Here is a 17,440-nt window from a genome sequence, read left to right as displayed (position 1 = left end):
CGTTTGCTATAGTGCCACGCCAGCGAAAGCCAGAATGAAATATCCACAGCATTCCTCATATTTCATAAACGGTTCGAGATATCGAAATGAGATTTTGGCAAATGATAGCATGCAATTAGGAGAGTATTTTGCCATATGGTTATTACGCAACACTTAATTATCTACTGTGTTATTCCACTAAGTGCAGACATTTTTTTAATGAAAGAATGTAGTTTTTAAGGGCCATCGATAGCTGATGAAACGAAAAATGCTATGGGTTCTAGAACAACGTAACAGAATAAGTTACACATTTATTTTGTAAAGAGATTGTGCTTTTTTTAGAAACTACTGACCTTCCTTTTCCTCAGTTAATCACTTAATAAACCACTGTTTCACAATTCTCTCGCAGTGGTCTCTGCTCAACATGTTAGTGAGCTTGGCGCTGTGCAAATTCCGTTGTGTTATGGCAAAAGAAGCAAATTTTAACATTGCAGAAAGGGCAATGTGAAGGTTTTACTCAAAATTCTCCACTTATGACGCTTGTCCGGAAGTTACAAATCACAGCATTTTCAGCGGAACTCTTTTTAGATGCTAATCGAAGCAGAGGTATCAATATATCTTTTTCAATAGCCACCTTTGGGCGTGGGTGTGGAGGGGTTCCACTCAGTATTTAAAAAAAAAAAGTTATCGTAGTCTTCAGTTTAGAATTGCACACTTCCCTTCCAGTGGCCGGCATTTTCCCTAAAGCGCCTGCCCACAAATCCCGCCTCTACCACTCTCCGCTCACCTTCCCTGCTGACTGCAGGTGTGCCAGTCACGTTATTCTGCGTCGTCTCTGCTGGGCGACGAGTGGGGATACTGAAATTGAGCGACAGCTGGGAGACAACTCAGACAATGTAGTTTCAGTGGCAATGGAGTGTTGGAGCAGAGAACATCGGGTCATCGTGGTTGAGCAGTTCTTTAGAAACAATGATTCAATGGGCACAGTTCAACGTCTTTTCCGTTGAAAGTTTTACGTCGGATGTCGAGATGCAGTCCCGGATCTAAACACTGTGGTCTGATGGGTTGCAGGATTTAGAAGTACTGGATACATGATGAACAAGTCTTCTCCGTAGCCGGCCGCGGTGGCCGTGTGGTTCTAGACGCTCCTGTCCGGAGCCGCGCTGCTGCTACGGTCGCAGGTTCGAATCCTGCCTCGGGCATGGGTGTGTGTGATGTCCTTAGGTTAGTTAGGTTTAAGTAGTTATAAGTTCTAGGGGACTGATGACCACAGAAGTTGAGTCCCATAGTGCTCAGAGCCATTTGAACCATTTTCTTCTCCATACTGTTCAAACTTCGGAAACTGTAGAGAGAGTGGGAACGGCAGTTACTGCTAGTCGGAAACGATTTGCCTGGCGACGAGCTGTACCGCTCGATATGTCGCATTGTCTGCTTCTTGCACATTGCATGGTGATCTCAATTTTCACCCATACAAAATAATGACTGATCAGCAGCTAAGTGAAACGGCATAATGTACGCTATTCTTATGGAAGATGCAGATGTCCCTGCACTGATGAGTGATGAAGCCCATTTTCATCTGGATGTTTGCGTTAACGCACAGAACTGTCGTTAGTGGGCGTTGGAGAACCCACAGGAACTACACCGAAAACCTCTCTAAAGTTCAAAAGTAACAGTGTTCTCAAAGATAGTGATCGTTGCATCTTAGTTTCTTGGAGAGGGAGTTTTGTATCACGCCTGGAAGGTGGTGCGTGGGTCTGCTCCTGAAAACCGAAAGGTTGGCCGAATGAAGGAAGCGAGTAGGAGCAGGTGAGGTAAAACACGTCGGTACTTCAAGTAAGTAAAAGTGGCTTACTGCTGCATGAATATAAATAGAGGCATGCATAACTTTGTACAGAGGAGCACGTTGGAGCGAAACCTTAGACCCGTCGTAAGAGTGCAAAGTCTCTATTTGAAGGGAAACTGAAGCGAAGTGTCCCGGCCGTCTGCTCTTGATCAAAATGGGCTGAATTCGGAGCGGAGCTCGTAGATCTGGACAGCGCCTGCTAGAGTGTGCTGTCGTCAATATCGGTGTTTTAGTGGCAACCTAAGAACTTGCACTTACGCCGTGGCATCGTAGCTATCGATACCACAGGGAGGAACCACAGTTACTGCGACATCAGCGCAATATGTCGAAATGATAAACAACTTTCTTCGTCCAGAACGCGAAAGATGTCGAGTGAATTTGAGAGAAAAGTGGTTCCAACAGGATAAATCCATAGCTCACATTGTGAGAGCATCCATGGGAGTGGTTCTCAGATGTTTCCAGGACATGTTATTTCAAGACACGAAGGCGTTTCTTGGCCTCCACCTTTACCCATTGTATCGATCTCTTTACTCTTTTTTGTGAGGCTAATTGAAATCAGGAGTGTACGTGAGCAAGTCCCGCACAATTGATAACCTCAAGATTTCTATTCGTCGGAGAATCGACGCTGTGTCGAATGAAATTTTGTAGACAGCCATGCGTAACATTCAGTAGAGGATCAAAATCTGGGCCCGGCAAGAAGGACATCATCTCAACGACGTTATTTTGCGAACCCAATTAAGGTATGCACATATCAAAAACGCAATAAAGTACTGTTACTTAAAATAAAACAGGATTTCACTTATTCGGCAGTGAAAACCGGCAGGCCGTTTCCTCGCCTCCACCCTCTTTAAAGGTACAAGAGTGTAACACTATTAGAACCTAATTCGTTTATTGCAAGCTACAAACTCATTCATTATTTCTCCACTCAGTGTTGGAACATTTCTGTTTTATAAAGTTTTGTGAAAACATTCAACTGAATTCCATCTAATGTTTTCAAATGAGACTTTTACAAAAGTCATTTTGTTAAATTTAATATCCAGTAACCAGATTTAGAAAGCATGCAAGGTGTAAGTGGATAAGGCCACTAAATTTTTTACATAATCGAAATGCTGAATAGTACCCAATAAACAGCCGAATTATTACTCGAGACTAACTTTGGAAAAAAATAAATCGAAAGACTGTTTCCAGTACTAGGGAGAAAATAAAATGTTGTGGAGCACATTGTTGTACGCAATAAAAAGTATTGTTCTGTATGTGTTACGTAGCGAATGAATGGACAATGCATATAAATTAATGGAATGTAGGATTTAACCCACTCACTTGTAGGGAGTTGATAAAAATTATGTCTCTACTGGAGCAAAAACAAAATTATTATTTTTGCTTTGCTGAAAAATTTTTGATTTTTTGGGGGGTAAAGGGGTATTTTCACTGGTGCCAATCGTTCCAGAACGAGATTCCGCTGTCCGTTTCTGTTCATGGTCCGTTGGCTTCGGTTCTTTGATTCCATAAATGCGCAGCGAGACGCAAAAATCCGAAATACCGTTGCACTGCGAGTAGCTGCATTCACAGGAAGCAGAATGTCCGGCGCCGGGCCGTGTGGGCTGATAAAAGCGATTCAAAGCGCCCCAGTCGAACGATCTGGCGCTGCACGCGGATATGGCTATGTCAAAGCGCAACGAACGATGACCTCAAGCATTTGTTCCTCATTCGTTGGTAACAATAACCTACGAAATATTCAACCGCTTTCCTTGAACGCCGTTTCGGCCGCTGCCCATTACAGGGAAATTAATGACGGTTATCGACTTTCTTCTACAGCATGAAGTGTGAAACAGCTTATGCGCACATCAGATACAAATTTGACTGTAGACATGGCCATATATTGGAATCGACTGCTCCTATCAACCCGTTACGTGTGTGAGAATAAACTATCCGTATGTGGTAGTGCACGTGTATACAATTTACAGCCAGGTCAACATCGTAATGTCCTCTTCATTTTGAGATATCATTCAGTGAATGACGTGACGCGGTTCTGTGGTTCCAGTCGCCTATCCGGTCACCCATTTGGTTTTCCATGATTACTCCAGATCGCTTAAGGCAAATGCCGGGTTAGTTCCATTGACATTCCAGTTCGGCCTTGAGCTCCGTATGTAATAATTTCATCTTCGATGGGACGTCAAACACTTCCTTCCTTCCTTTTTTCAATATCGCATGAGCAACAATACAGGCAGAGTGGAGATTTATACAGAAACAAAAGCAAATTTATGTGGAATATTTGAGAACTGGCAGAATAGGCAAAAAGATATAATGACACTATATTCCTGTAAACAAGAAAGGAGTGATATATTGGGCTACTGAAAACTATATTATTAGTTTTATTCTGGCGAAAGGGGACAAACTGAAGGAATTGGCCCCAGGCCGCGCGGTGTAGCCACGTAGTCTAGGCGTCTTGTCACAGCCCGCGTGGCTTCCCCCGTCGGAGGTTCGAGTCCTTCCTCTGGCATGGATGTGTGTCGTCCTTAGCATTAATTCGTTTAAGTTAGATTAAGTAGTGGGTAAGCATAGGGACCGATGACCTCAGCAGTTTGGTCCCATAAGACCTTACCACAAATTTCATTTTTTTTTTTTTTTTTTTTCGAACTAACTTCTGAGTGTATGAGAAGACAACTGTCATCTCGTCGTGTGACCAGGAAAGCACAGTGTCTATTCTACTGGCTATTTATTAAGTCGTTATACCAGTGCAGTACAATACAGTGCAGGACGTGCTGTGATGCGACCATCATTAGACAAGGTGTTCGAGGTGGTCCCATGGGCCTTTAAGGATGCGCCAACAAGACACAGAAGCATGGCATGTACACGTTGAAATGTGGCGGCATCCTGCAACCAAATGGCGTCACATCCATAATGAATGCGTTATTACAGTGTCTACATGTCCGCGATGAGCTTCGCACACTTGACTTCTTTCAGGTGCCGCCACAGGCAGATATCTTAAGGGGGGAGTGGGGTGTGGGGGAGTGGGGTGTGGGATGAGACCATCTCGTCCGATCCATCGGCCGGGATAGTTGTTGTTGAGTAGCCTCCGCAAGGAAATGCGGAAGTGGGCTGTACCACCATGGCCATTCATACCATCAAAGTCACTTCTCTCAGTGGGGGACATAGAAAGTGCAGATAAGCCTTGACTGTAAGTTGTTGTGAAGGGATGACTGATCCCACAAGGCAGTCTCCAATAATCCGTCGTGAAATCTGACGATATAGTTCGTCATCAAAGTAGCCTCTTCTATGAACAGGACAGACGACGGGAATTCCTGCACCTTGCTGACCTGGACAATAAACCAGAGCCAAGACCATCAGCAATAAGGCCTGCAAACTCGGTAAGTGGTATGGGTAGCGTGATTCATACTATGCTGGCAGACCACCTACCGTTTGGTGATACTGGTGTCGTATTTTACAGTATTCAGTACATGTTAGTCCTAGAACTGTTTATGTACCGACCGTACAAGCCTTTCTTGGTTACCCATACCCTTAATCGAGCGTGTTTGACACAAAAGATGACTCACTCACAAGCAGTTCGTGGTGCGGTGGAAATACTTTTCAGGTTACAGCCATGCTGCCACCCGCCCACTGCCATTTTCATGTCGTTATGCGAAGACTCATGTAGGCTTGTTTCTAGTTGGTACAACGGACCATCGTGACTCAGTTCTACAGTACACGACACACGTCCGTACCAGAGTGAGTGAGCAATAGCAGTGAAGTGGATGGTGATTATTACTGATATGCGAGCGAATCCCCGTCGTTGGCAAAATTACTGCCCTCTTTAGTGTGGAACTAAAACACTAGCACAGATAGTACATTCCCACTTGCGTGGTGTGTTCTGTTTCTTCATTCGCTGATATCTAGAATGTAAGACATCTTTTGTCTCCAACTTTAAGTGGCTGTACCCCCCCTTGTAATGAATTTCCCTCCATACGTCAATTTTTTGCTCTTTATCCTCTCAGGGATATTTTCATGGAACCGGTTTTACAAAATGACCCTCTATGTTACTGGAGTCTAATTAAAATTTATTCTCAAAATATTTTCCCACATATGTGTGAAGAATACATTAATGTGTAAAAATATAGAAATGTTATGAACATCCGAGAGGGGCGGGAGGAGTTATCGCGATATATGATACAGACGAAACGTTGAAATTGTGCGTTCCTGGCGTAATAGCTGAAAAGAGGCATTGTATCAAACATTAAGATGATATAAAAAGATTGTACCAGTGTAAATCATTCACGAGTAAAGTAAACCATCTTGGAGACACAGTGTAATATTTCAGTACTATTGCAATGTTGTTTTCGCTCGGATTATCGATAACACTCACATGACTGTTACGTCAAATTATCACGGATTATCTGTCTCGTCTTCTGTGGTGGTTGTTTTACGTATTGGCGTTTATATGTTATGAATAGTTGGAGTTAGTGTTATTCTGCCTTCTTGACAACTGGAGCCGGCCGGAGTGGCCGAGCGGTCCTAGGCGCTACAGTCTGGAACCGCGCGACCGCTACGGTCGCAGGTTCGAATCCTGCCTCGGGGCTGGATGTGTGTGATGTCCTTAGGTTAGTTAGGTTTAAGTAGTTCTAAGTTATAGGGGACTGATGACCTCAGAAGTTAAGTCCCATAGTGCTCAGAGCCATTTGAACCATTTCACAACTGGAATATTATTTACGTCTGTTACTCGGTTGTTGTATTTCTCGCAGTTAGTTTGCCCGACACTATGTTATTATGTTAAAAGATACCACGAGCAATATTAATTCTGAGAATGTGGGTAAATGAAGGGATTCTCGCAGTTACCGTTAAGGGCCGATCAAAAGAAAATGAATAGAAGTTTCTTTACTCAGTTAAGGTTCCATATTGAAAAGACAGATTACTTCCACTATTTCAAGGGAAGAACCGCTAATCATAACAATCCCTCAACATTTACATTCATTTTTGTTAGTCAAAACAAGCAGATATTAAGATATTTATTACCACTCTGACCCGTCGCCATTTAGAACAATGACGCTGACCTCTGCGCCAGTGTTCCCCTACAAAATTCGCATAAAAACATTGATTTTTCCGCTTCGTAAACATAGGAGTTGGTCCATGTAAAATTTTACAACACTTTTAAGTAATATTTGATTATATTTAGGCTAAATATTACATGAAACTTACACGTTTTCGTGCCTCGTCACAAAATGGCTTCTTACACTACCAAGTAATAAAAGGGAAGAGAATGATCGCTCTGCAAAAGGAGCAGAGACTGAAATTACATTCGCAGATCATATTAACTGATTACAGTCTTTGTTAGTTTTCTGTGCTAGTATTTATTTCGTTACGAAGTCAGTTTTGTTAAATTTGCGAAGTTATTTATCACATTATGTGGCGTACCGCCACATTTCGAACTATTTATAAATCATAAACCATGTTTCTCGTCAGATAATGAGTTGAAATGGCTCTGAGCACTATTGAACTTAACTTCTGAGGTCATCAGTCCCCTAGAACTTAGATCTACTTAAACCTAACTAATCTAAGAACAACACACACATCCATGCCCGAGGCAGGATTTGAACCTGCGACCGTAGCGATCGCACGGTTCCAGATTGTAGCGCCTAGAACCGCTCGGCCACCTCGGCCGGCAAAGATAATGAGTGATCTAGCAGTATTTCACTGCTGACCGAAGAGAGAGTTTTACGGTATACGTACAAACATGATGGTTTTTCTCTTCTGTGTACTTCATATTGTGACTGTTCACCGGTTGTTGCTAATGATCATGTAGCTGGAGCAACAAAAGTGATATTTGTTGAAAGCACTTAACCAGAGTGTCACATACGGAAGAAATGTACGGAGGATATTCAATAATTGAAGAAGCAAAGTGATGTAGAAACGAATCAGTTTGTACGAGGAATTTCGTACTCTCATGATTTCAGTTTTTCACTAGTGATATTAGTTCAGCTCAGGTTACAGCTAACGGATTAAACCTGTTTTGTTTATAGCCACAATATTGCATTTAACAATGGCATGTCAACTTGAAACATTAGTAGGACAGTGTTCAGTATCTTGCTTTCTGAAAATGAAAAATCGGCTGAAATATTTTCTCGAATGATTTTACTGTATAGTAAAGTTATATGAACGAGGAAATTTATCAGTGGATAGAGCAGTTCACAAACAGTCGAACCTCAGTGACTGACGAGCTACGTCCTTTCCAGCCAGTTGCAGTGTCAACTCCTTTTCTTGAAACTAACATTTGCGAATTTATTCATGAACATAGATGTTTTACGGTTGGACATATAGGAAAAAAGATTTGCTGTAACTGTTGACACAGTTCTTAGAGTTATCAATAACAGCGCGAGGAAACAAGAGATTGAGTTTGTACATGGTTGAAACGACGTTGTGAAAGGTAAGGTAAGCTTTTTCTAACAACATTTTAACGTTTGTTGAAGCTACACCATTTTGTACCTGAGTCCGAAAGACAAATCGTGGAATGAAAGAATCTGAGGGGCAGTGGCTTTAACAACAAAACAAAGTCTTCTTTGCATCAGGTATAAACAAACTAGTCCATTGTTGGTACAAGTGTATTATTATGGTGGGGATTATGTTGTGAGCTAGTCAAATCCTCATTTTTCAAAAATACGCTGTTTTCTTCAACACCCATCTGTCTCTGTAATTACCGAATGTCCCTCGTACTTCATATCACAAATTATGTACATGTCAGTACAAACATAATAGAATTGACAGAACTGTACATCATCTCAGACTGTGCGAATTTTGTGTAAGCTCACACGTTCGCTTCCTGACAACAGTGCCTTTAACAATCATGGATGGCGTGAAAGAGAGCAAGCATTTGTTTGTAGGGAATCTCCCTTCACGTAAACTCTTTGCTAATCAAAAAGCATCAACAATGGCCGTCGGAGAACAGTGATGAACGAATGGCAGACGAACAACATACAGTACCAGACGAGCTGGATGAGCGTGAACGTGTAGGGTATACAACATTCTTGGATCTACTTTGTCGCATTTGGGCGTACTTTCTTCTTCTGAGACGTGGGATGTGCACATTCGTATAGGAACGGAAAAATCTGGTACCTGAAACCCCTGTTATGTTTCGGTTGGTGTCTCCGTTTGCCCACTGAAGTAAAGATTGCATATTTTATTCAGTGGCTCTCCCGCCCTTCCCATTATGAATTTTTGCGTTATGCCAGTAGAACTGGATGTCAGATTGCCCTTACGGAATTGTATCTGTCATCTCTGCGAGCACCACAATAGGACGGGTTTATAGCGGAACAGTTCTCAAACAACGTATAAAGTTCTACACGAATTAATTTTGACATTTCTATTGCAACGTACAGTTGGCGTAACGGGAGAAATACCGTGACACAATAACGCTAAACTGCCTGAAAATTAAAATATGCTGAGATATTGCCACTACTCATGTTCCTGCAGCGAAGCAACACACGTTTGTTTCAATTTTTTCATCAACATAATATTTTGACTGGACGTGGTCATGAATTTACCATTACGTAACCACACATCCAACAAAAATTGTGTACAATTATTCCCTCCAAAATATGGCACACAAGAAACGTATCAAAGAGAGCCGGAAACTTTTTAAAACACTTTTCACAAAATGTAATATAAATCACCACAAGTCCTTTTCCTCACGACATAGCAATAGCAGAGGAAATGAAACGTAGCAGAGACACGAAAAGAAACATATTCACTTTTACATTCATGTCACCACAATCAGAATGCAGTCACACGCTCGCAACAATACTACATCGATCATAAATGATTTGAACATTGATAACTATGTACGTACAATGTAGTGGCTAAAAATACATCGCAGTTTTATCGCAACAATACTACATCGATCATAAATGATTTGAACATTGATAACTACGTACGTACAATGTAGTGGCTAAAAATACATCGCAGTTTTACAGCGATAGTTGCCAGGTACAATACAGTATAACTTTTTGTATAATTTAAGACAATAATTACGTAATTGGACTTTAAGTATTTTTTCCTGTGATCAAATACTGAAATAACAATGGCCCATGATCACGATTTTAACTCAAGATAGATGAAAAGATTTGAATTTGGGATAAAATTGTAATGTGGGAGAAAGCACAGCGTCAGTGAGTAATATCACGGTCACTTAATCGCAATGCACTTGCCGTTTAATGGTAGGGGCATATTCCCCACACATACAGTCCTACTGTTATTGCCCGTCGTGAACTGCTGGGCACTCAGTCACACACCCCTCGCATTCCTCCCAGCCGTTCTCCTACTTTCGCCACGTGACTATCACGCAACAAACAGTGACTTCAAAAGTGCTGCAATGGCCATTGACCTCTCGAAAATGTTTTGACGAAGAGTTTCAGCATAAACGCTTCCATTAAAATTCCATGACGAAAGATTCTATAAGTAGAAACATTAAACAATATATGAATATGATATTTATAGAAACTTAATTTTACATCTTTCATGTACCTATATGACCAGCCGATAAGTGGCGCCTAGTTTGAAAATCATTTTGTTATTTAAGACGTTAGAAATGGGATCAATTTGTCCATTGCAGTATGAAGCGTTCGTGGTTTCCGGATATTCGAAGTTCTACAGTAAGTGTCCGTACAGTCTACACAACACCATCTTGAAGACACTCGACCATCTACAGTCGTATAGAATACAATCGTTATGGCTGTCTCACATAGGCAGATTGTCGTTTACGTCTGGAATACATCACTCTAATCATCTCCCTCCCTCCCTGCGCCATGGAACAGCTGCTTTGTTGAAACAGTATTATTTCACTCCTACTAACGTTGTTCAGTTAACCCAGATGCCAATATTAAGTAATATGATAATAACTGAGATATTTAAATATCATATTAAGATATTGTTGAACCAAATTGTATCCCTGTGTAACAACTTGTTTACAACTTTGTATTTTTGACTAGAGTGGTCCAATGACGGCCATAAAATAAATAATAAAAATTAAAAAAACTGAGATATTTATAAGTCATTATTTCGATGAAAGTAACAATACTATAAGCGTTTGTCTCATTTCTCATGTAGAGATCTTACAATGATTCGAAGTAACTTCAGTGATTTATCAGAAATTTTACGGGTGTTCCAGAGAAAATGTAAAATTCCTTTTTGTTTTCGCGAGGTGTGCTGAAAGTAATAAATATTCTGTATTCGAAGTGGGTCTGTAACATACAATGTACCCAATATCTTTCACCATTCCATTTCGCTTCAGAGTTCGGGAGGTACACCGCCATATCTGTACCGGACACCTCCATCCCGCAAGTGAACTGCGGTTCATCGAGCGCCAGCCACTCCAGCTGGTAGCTGTGTTATCTCATTCTGGAGAAACTGCGTAATTCATTCAGTGTAGAAAGGCCAAAACAACGATTTGCACTCAGATAATTCTTCTTTAAGGACTGTACGGAAAGCTGTGCATTATTCAGCAGGTTACAAACACTGCGTGATCAAAAGTATCCAGACACCCCCAAAAACATACGTTTTTCGCATTAGGTGCATCGTGTTGCCACCTACTGTCAGGTACTCCATATCAGCGCCCTCACTTGTCACTAGACATGGTGAAAGAACAGAATGGGGCGCTCCGCGGAGCTCACGGACTTCGAACGTGGTCGGGTGATTGAGTGTTACTTGTGTCACACGTCTGTACGCGAGATTTTCACACTTTTAAGCATCCCTAGGTCCACTGTTTCCGATTTGATAGTGAAGTGGAAACGTGAAGGGACACGTACAGCACAAAAGCTTACAGGCTGGCATCGTCTGTAGACTGACAGAGATGGTTCACAGTTGTAGAGGATCGTGTTGTGTAATAGGCAGACATCTCTCCAGACCATCACACAGGAATTCCAAACTGCAACAGGATCCACTGCAAGTACTACGACTGTTAGGCGGGAGGTGAGAAAACTTGGATTTCGTGGTCGAGAGTAGGCTGCTCATAAGCCACACATCACGCCGGTAAATGCCAAACGCCGCCTCGCTTGGTGTAAGGAGCGTAAACATTGGACGATTGAACAGTGGAAAAAGGTTGTGTGGAGTGACGAATCACGGTACACAATGTGGCGATCCGATGGCAGGGTGTGGGTATGGCGAACGCCCGGTGAACGTCATCTGCCAGCGTGTGTAGTGCCAAAAGTAAATTTCTGAGGCGGTGGTATTATGGTGCGGTCATGTTTTACATGGAGGGGCTTGCACCCCTTGTTATTTTGCGTGGCTCTATGACAGTAGAGGCCTACATTGATGTTTTAAGCACCTTCTTGCTTCCCACTGTTGAAGAGCAATTCGTGGATGGCGATTGCATCTTTCAACACGATCGAGCACCTGTTCATAATGCACGGCCTATGGCGGAGTGGTCTGGCCAGCACAGAGACCTGACCTGAATCCTATAGAACACCTTCGGGATGTTTCGGAACGCCGACTTCGTGCCTGGCCTCACCGACCGACATCGATACCTCTCCTCAGTGCAGCACTCCGTGAAGAATGGGCTGCCATTCCACAAGAAACATTCCAGCACCTGATTGAATGTATGCCTGCGAGAGTGGAAGTTGCGGTCAAGGCTAAGGGTGGGCCAATACCATATTGATTTCCAGCGGTCAAGGCTAAGGGTGGGCCAATACCATATTGATTTCCCGGCATTCCACAAGAAACATTCCAGCACCTGATTGAATGTATGCCTGCGAGAGTGGAAGCTGCGGTCAAGGCTAAGGGTGGGCCAATACCATATTAATTTCCAGCATTACCGATGGAGGGCGCCACGAACTTGTAAGTCATTTTCAGCAAGGTGTCCGGATACTTTTGATTACGTAGTGTACATAATGGGCTTCCAGCAGAACATAAAATTTGAGGAGTCCCTGTTCTGCGCTCATAGGTAGCACACCGCGCCTATTACACGTCCACTGCGGCGCTCAGGGTCCACAGCACCAAGTTCGGCACCTGACGATGGGCTTATGAGAGCCTGAAACTGGTCGTGTGATAATAAAAGAACTTTGAAACTGAAGCGATAGTTTCAACCTCTGCTAAACTGAAAGGTTACCTTGTGGGAAACTCCTATTCTTTATATGCGAGTGCCCCGCAGCAGCGCTTTCTTTGTATTTTCTTTTTGTCTATTGACGACTGCGTTAACTCGGAGCAGATTAGCTTATTCACCTCTTTATCCGTATCTAACATTCGTTCATTCTCATATTTTGCGATCTTAATATCTTTTCTGTCCATGGTATTTCCGTACAGAGTCATATTCTGCACTGGAAACCTAAGAAACCCGAAATTTTTTATTTGAAAGTCACGCTATTTTAACTCTTTGTTTCTTGTATTCTCTGTTGTTCTATATCCCTTTGTAGCTCTTGGCTGTAACGTATTTCGTTATCTTCTTCAAAAGAAGTGACAATATTTATTAATTCTGTACTTCCTTCTGTTTATAAATTCTCTAATCGATATTCTTTACACCGTTCACTGACTCGTTCCGTGGGTAAGTAAGTGTGATGGTAAAAATATATATAACACAGTGTAGGTTGAAGAGGCGGTGTTTACATCATTCAAAACTTCCGCTGAGCGGCCATGGTGGTTAATAAAGTTATTCAATAGCTTTTCGTCCCGATCCGCTGAGAAATCTTCAAAGATGGCCAGCAAATCCACTTGTTGGTCCATCTCTGACGATGTCTCCCGGAAATGGGGACGAAACGTTATTGAATGGTTTTATATATCGACCAAGGTCTCTCGGTACGTAAGATTTTGCTGAAATAAGTAAGCAGCGGCTCAGAAGTCAGCTTTGGCCTTAAAAGTCCACCTGTGCTTTCGTCAGAACTGGCGAGCGCGCGCCTCACCTGCTTGCCATCCCAGCGGCGGTAGGTCCTCCAGTCGCGCAGGCCGGGCCGCCAGTACTCGACGGAGTACTCCTCGGCGTACTCCTGGCCGCGCGCGTGGTCGTAGCGGCCCTGCGTGTGCACCGCCGTCACCACGTGCACGCCGGCCAGCGCCACCGACAGCCACTCGCGCACCCCGCGCGACACCTGCGACTTGGGGCACCACGCGCCGCCGCCGCGCTCGCTGCGCAACCTGCCGCGGGCACAAGAAGAGTCTCGAGGTAACTTCCGCACTGGTATGAACACGTCAAATTGACAATGACACACAGATGTATCTCCAAGGAAACCTTACAGATTGACCCTCAATCTACACAGCAGGAAAAAAGAAAATTAGTTCACCTGGAAAGAAGACATCGATTTTGATATGATGACGCTATGTGCCATCTGTGGGATACTAGATGTACTCGTAATGGTTTCAACGTCGTCCACCAACAGATAGTGTGGTGGCATAGCTACCATAGCGCCATTTGTGTCTACACATTAATAGGGGATATAGTGTGTTACAGATGTGTGAAGGAAGCAGGTAACCATGCTATGGAGACGCACTCGTGCTTCCTACAGCCAACTATGCGAATTTGGATTTGTGGGATGGTCCTTTCGGAGAACTGACACATAAGTTGGATGTGCTATGTCACTTGTGCAAGGATGTTGATATCAGAGGTCACGTGAGCCTTTTCACACCCGAAAAGTGAAGTACGGAACGTCCACGCAGCACAGACGTCCACGCAGAAGAGACTTGAAAGGGCAGCAGTGGCAGATCGTGCAGCTAGCAAAGCACACATAAGAGGGCTTATGAGCCCTTAACGTGCCAACACGAACGGCTGCGAAACGGTTATTAGCAGTGGGACTACGGGCACGCGCACCTCTAGTCCGTCTTCCACTCACGTCTCAGCATCGACGTGCACAGCAGGACTGGTACTGACAGAGGATAACTTGGAAGATGGAATGGTGCGCAGTGGTCTTCAGCGATGAAAGCAGATTCTGCCTGCAAGTGATGGTCGTTTAGGCATACGACGTAGACCTGGTGAGCGCTGTGTCGTAGAGTGCTTTCGTCCAAGATGCACTGGCCACATCCCAGGTCTTATTGTCTAATGTGGGGTGGGGGTGGAGCAGTACGCTACAACTCTCGATCTTCTTTGATGTTTCTGGACGGGACGCTAAACAGCCCTCTGTACGTGCAGAATGTTGTTAGACCCCATCTTTTGTCGTTTTTGCAACTGGAAGGTGATGTGCATCTCTTTTTAAAGTATAATGTTCGCCTACATATTGCCCGTGATACTCAGCGATTTCTATAGACGTGGAGCAACTTCCCTGGCCAGCTCGATCTCCAGACTTGTCTACAGTCGAGCACCTGTGGGATGTGTTGGGACGGGAAGTGATTCGTGCGGCTCGTCAGTCTACAACTCTTAGAGAACTACGTGGCATAATTCATCCCAGGACAGTATTCCCCGTATGTACGATAGACTGGATGCCACAATCAGCATCTGTATTGCCGCCCGTGGAGCCCACACCACGTACCGATATGGGAGTTTCAGATTCGGTCGACTCCTGGTACTTCAAAACCGCTTGTACTATTGATCTGTAGTCGTAATCATTTCATATACTATATATGCACTTTTGCAACAAAACGCTTGTACCAAGTGTTTCCGGCTGAGTAGTTTACACAGCCTATTTGGCTGACTTGCTGTAAACTACTGTGTGATTAGAGGATGTGTGGATGCAATTTTACAAAACAGACGATGTAAGTGAAAACCAGAAATTCTCGGAAAAATCGCCTTTGAAAATGAGCAAGAAAATTAGTTATGTAATGAAGAGTCATTGTGTTATTAAAGCTATCAGTAGCGGAGTCTGTCTTTAGCGACAGAGCTCTGAGGAATTGCTACACGGCGAGGTGTTCTGCAGCGGACGTTTTCTGTTTTGCGTTGAGTATGAGTTCCTTTCACGGCGTATCTCTACAGGGTCTCCGTAGAGGAATTTTCAGTGTTCAGGGATATGACAGGAACGTTCGTTTGAAGAAAAGAACTTCATGTGGACATACGCCGTACTCCGATTAATTTCCGAGATAGAACGCATTTGATGTACATCTGTTTCTCGTCAAGTGGCGTGAAAATATGTATTTTAACCAAAAAAACTCTCTAATTCCACCTACCTCGTTCCTTTCAATCTCATTGTTCGGGATGTCTTCCAGTCATTAAACTAGCCCACTGAACACCTAGTTGTCCATGGCGCGTTGTGAGTGAAGTAGCGCGAGTGTCTGAGAGTACGTCAGAGAGAAGCATCGCTTAACTGTGTTTGGACACGCGCTGGCTACAATGCCACACATCAGTACTAATCAATAACATGCAGATATGGAGTACGTTTAAGGCTTCAGCGATTACAGTGCTCCTGCTGGTACCGAAGATTGCCGTCGGCGCTTTCCGAAACGTCGAATTCCTGATAGTAAAGTGTTTAAGCGAGTTTCAGCACATTTCTTCAATGTTCCCATATTTTTTCTGATCGTGTGGTTCAAAAACAGATGCAGGTATAGCAACACGTTTTTAAAATGGTGCAGTGTAGTTCTAGTACCAGAGCACGACGATTGTTGCACCAATTAATGTCGCACGAATACGTGATTGGCGAACATTATATTCGAAAAACTTGTGCCATTTCACATACGGCAGGTCCACAAGCTTCATATTGGCGGCAGTGCCATATGACTTGAATTATATTACAGGTTAAATGAAAGTCGTCATTTTCGTCTATTAAAACTATTCACTGGCAAAACTACGTTTACATGGAACGGAATCATCAACGCACGTAATATTCGTCATCTAATAATCACCAACTACAGTGCAAACGAATTTCCAAGTTCGTTTGGGTACGTTCCGTTGGCCACGTGGACTCCATTTACTCCTGCCCTAAAGCAGAGCCTCAAATTTTCTTAAATGTATAAGGAAACATTTCACACACACTAAAACTAATCACCGGACTGGTCGTGGTAGCACAATTAAATGGCAACCAAGATCGTCAGACCTTAGGCAATTAGATTTTTGTTTATGGAGTTGGATGAAGTCTGAAGTGTACGAACGAAAGGGTAACAAGCGATATGAACTGCTTGGTCGCATCATAGATGCTCCTGCCCTCACTAGCGAACGTGCAGAAGTACTTAAACAAAAAACACAACACGTTCTCGGAAGCATGCACACATACACTGAAGTAGACCGTGGGGTAATCGAACAACTATTGTGAGCTGTGCAACAGCTGTAATGTGATGTAACGTTTAGAAGTGGACGTGTTAAAAATTTGTAAGTTTCAATTATTACTCGTACTTTGTGAAACGCATGTTGCAATATTTATTAACTGTCATACACGTGTTCATGAGTAAATGTGACAATGTATTGAATGATTCAGAAAATAACCATGTACATTGAATGTGTTCTATCTCGGTAGCCATTCGAAATGTCCATATGAAGCATTTTTTTCAATCGTACGTTCCTGTGATAACCCTACACATTCGCTTCGAAGTTTCTTAAGTAAAAATAACACTGCCCTGTAGGAAACACACAATAAAATTTACGTTCGACTGGATCTGTTCCAGACCCAATTATACAGTAATTGAGAAATGGGTATAATAACCTGTCGATATTTTAATCTTTAACAGTACTCTGTATATAAAGATGAAAGATTCTGAACTTAGCGATAAAATTGCAGAATCCTCTACTGGTGT

The 17,440-nt window shown here is 43.0% G+C and overlaps 1 protein-coding gene across 1 annotated transcript in view; it reads right to left on the bottom strand.

Annotated features, from left to right (window-relative positions):
• The window catches only part of LOC124776806 (discoidin domain-containing receptor tyrosine kinase B-like), a 458,663-nt gene that overhangs the window by 249,650 nt on the left and 191,573 nt on the right, over window positions 1–17,440 (bottom strand). Inside the window, exon 3 of the mRNA XM_047251959.1 lies at window positions 13,696–13,927. Within this exon, the coding sequence (XP_047107915.1) occupies window positions 13,696–13,927 (232 nt within the window). The remainder of the gene's footprint in view (window positions 1–13,695; window positions 13,928–17,440) is intronic.

Source organism: Schistocerca piceifrons, chromosome 1 (genome assembly GCF_021461385.2).
Source record: "Schistocerca piceifrons isolate TAMUIC-IGC-003096 chromosome 1, iqSchPice1.1, whole genome shotgun sequence".
NCBI classification, from domain to species: domain Eukaryota; kingdom Metazoa; phylum Arthropoda; class Insecta; order Orthoptera; family Acrididae; genus Schistocerca; species Schistocerca piceifrons.
This window is presented reverse-complemented; position numbering and strand designations above follow the sequence as displayed.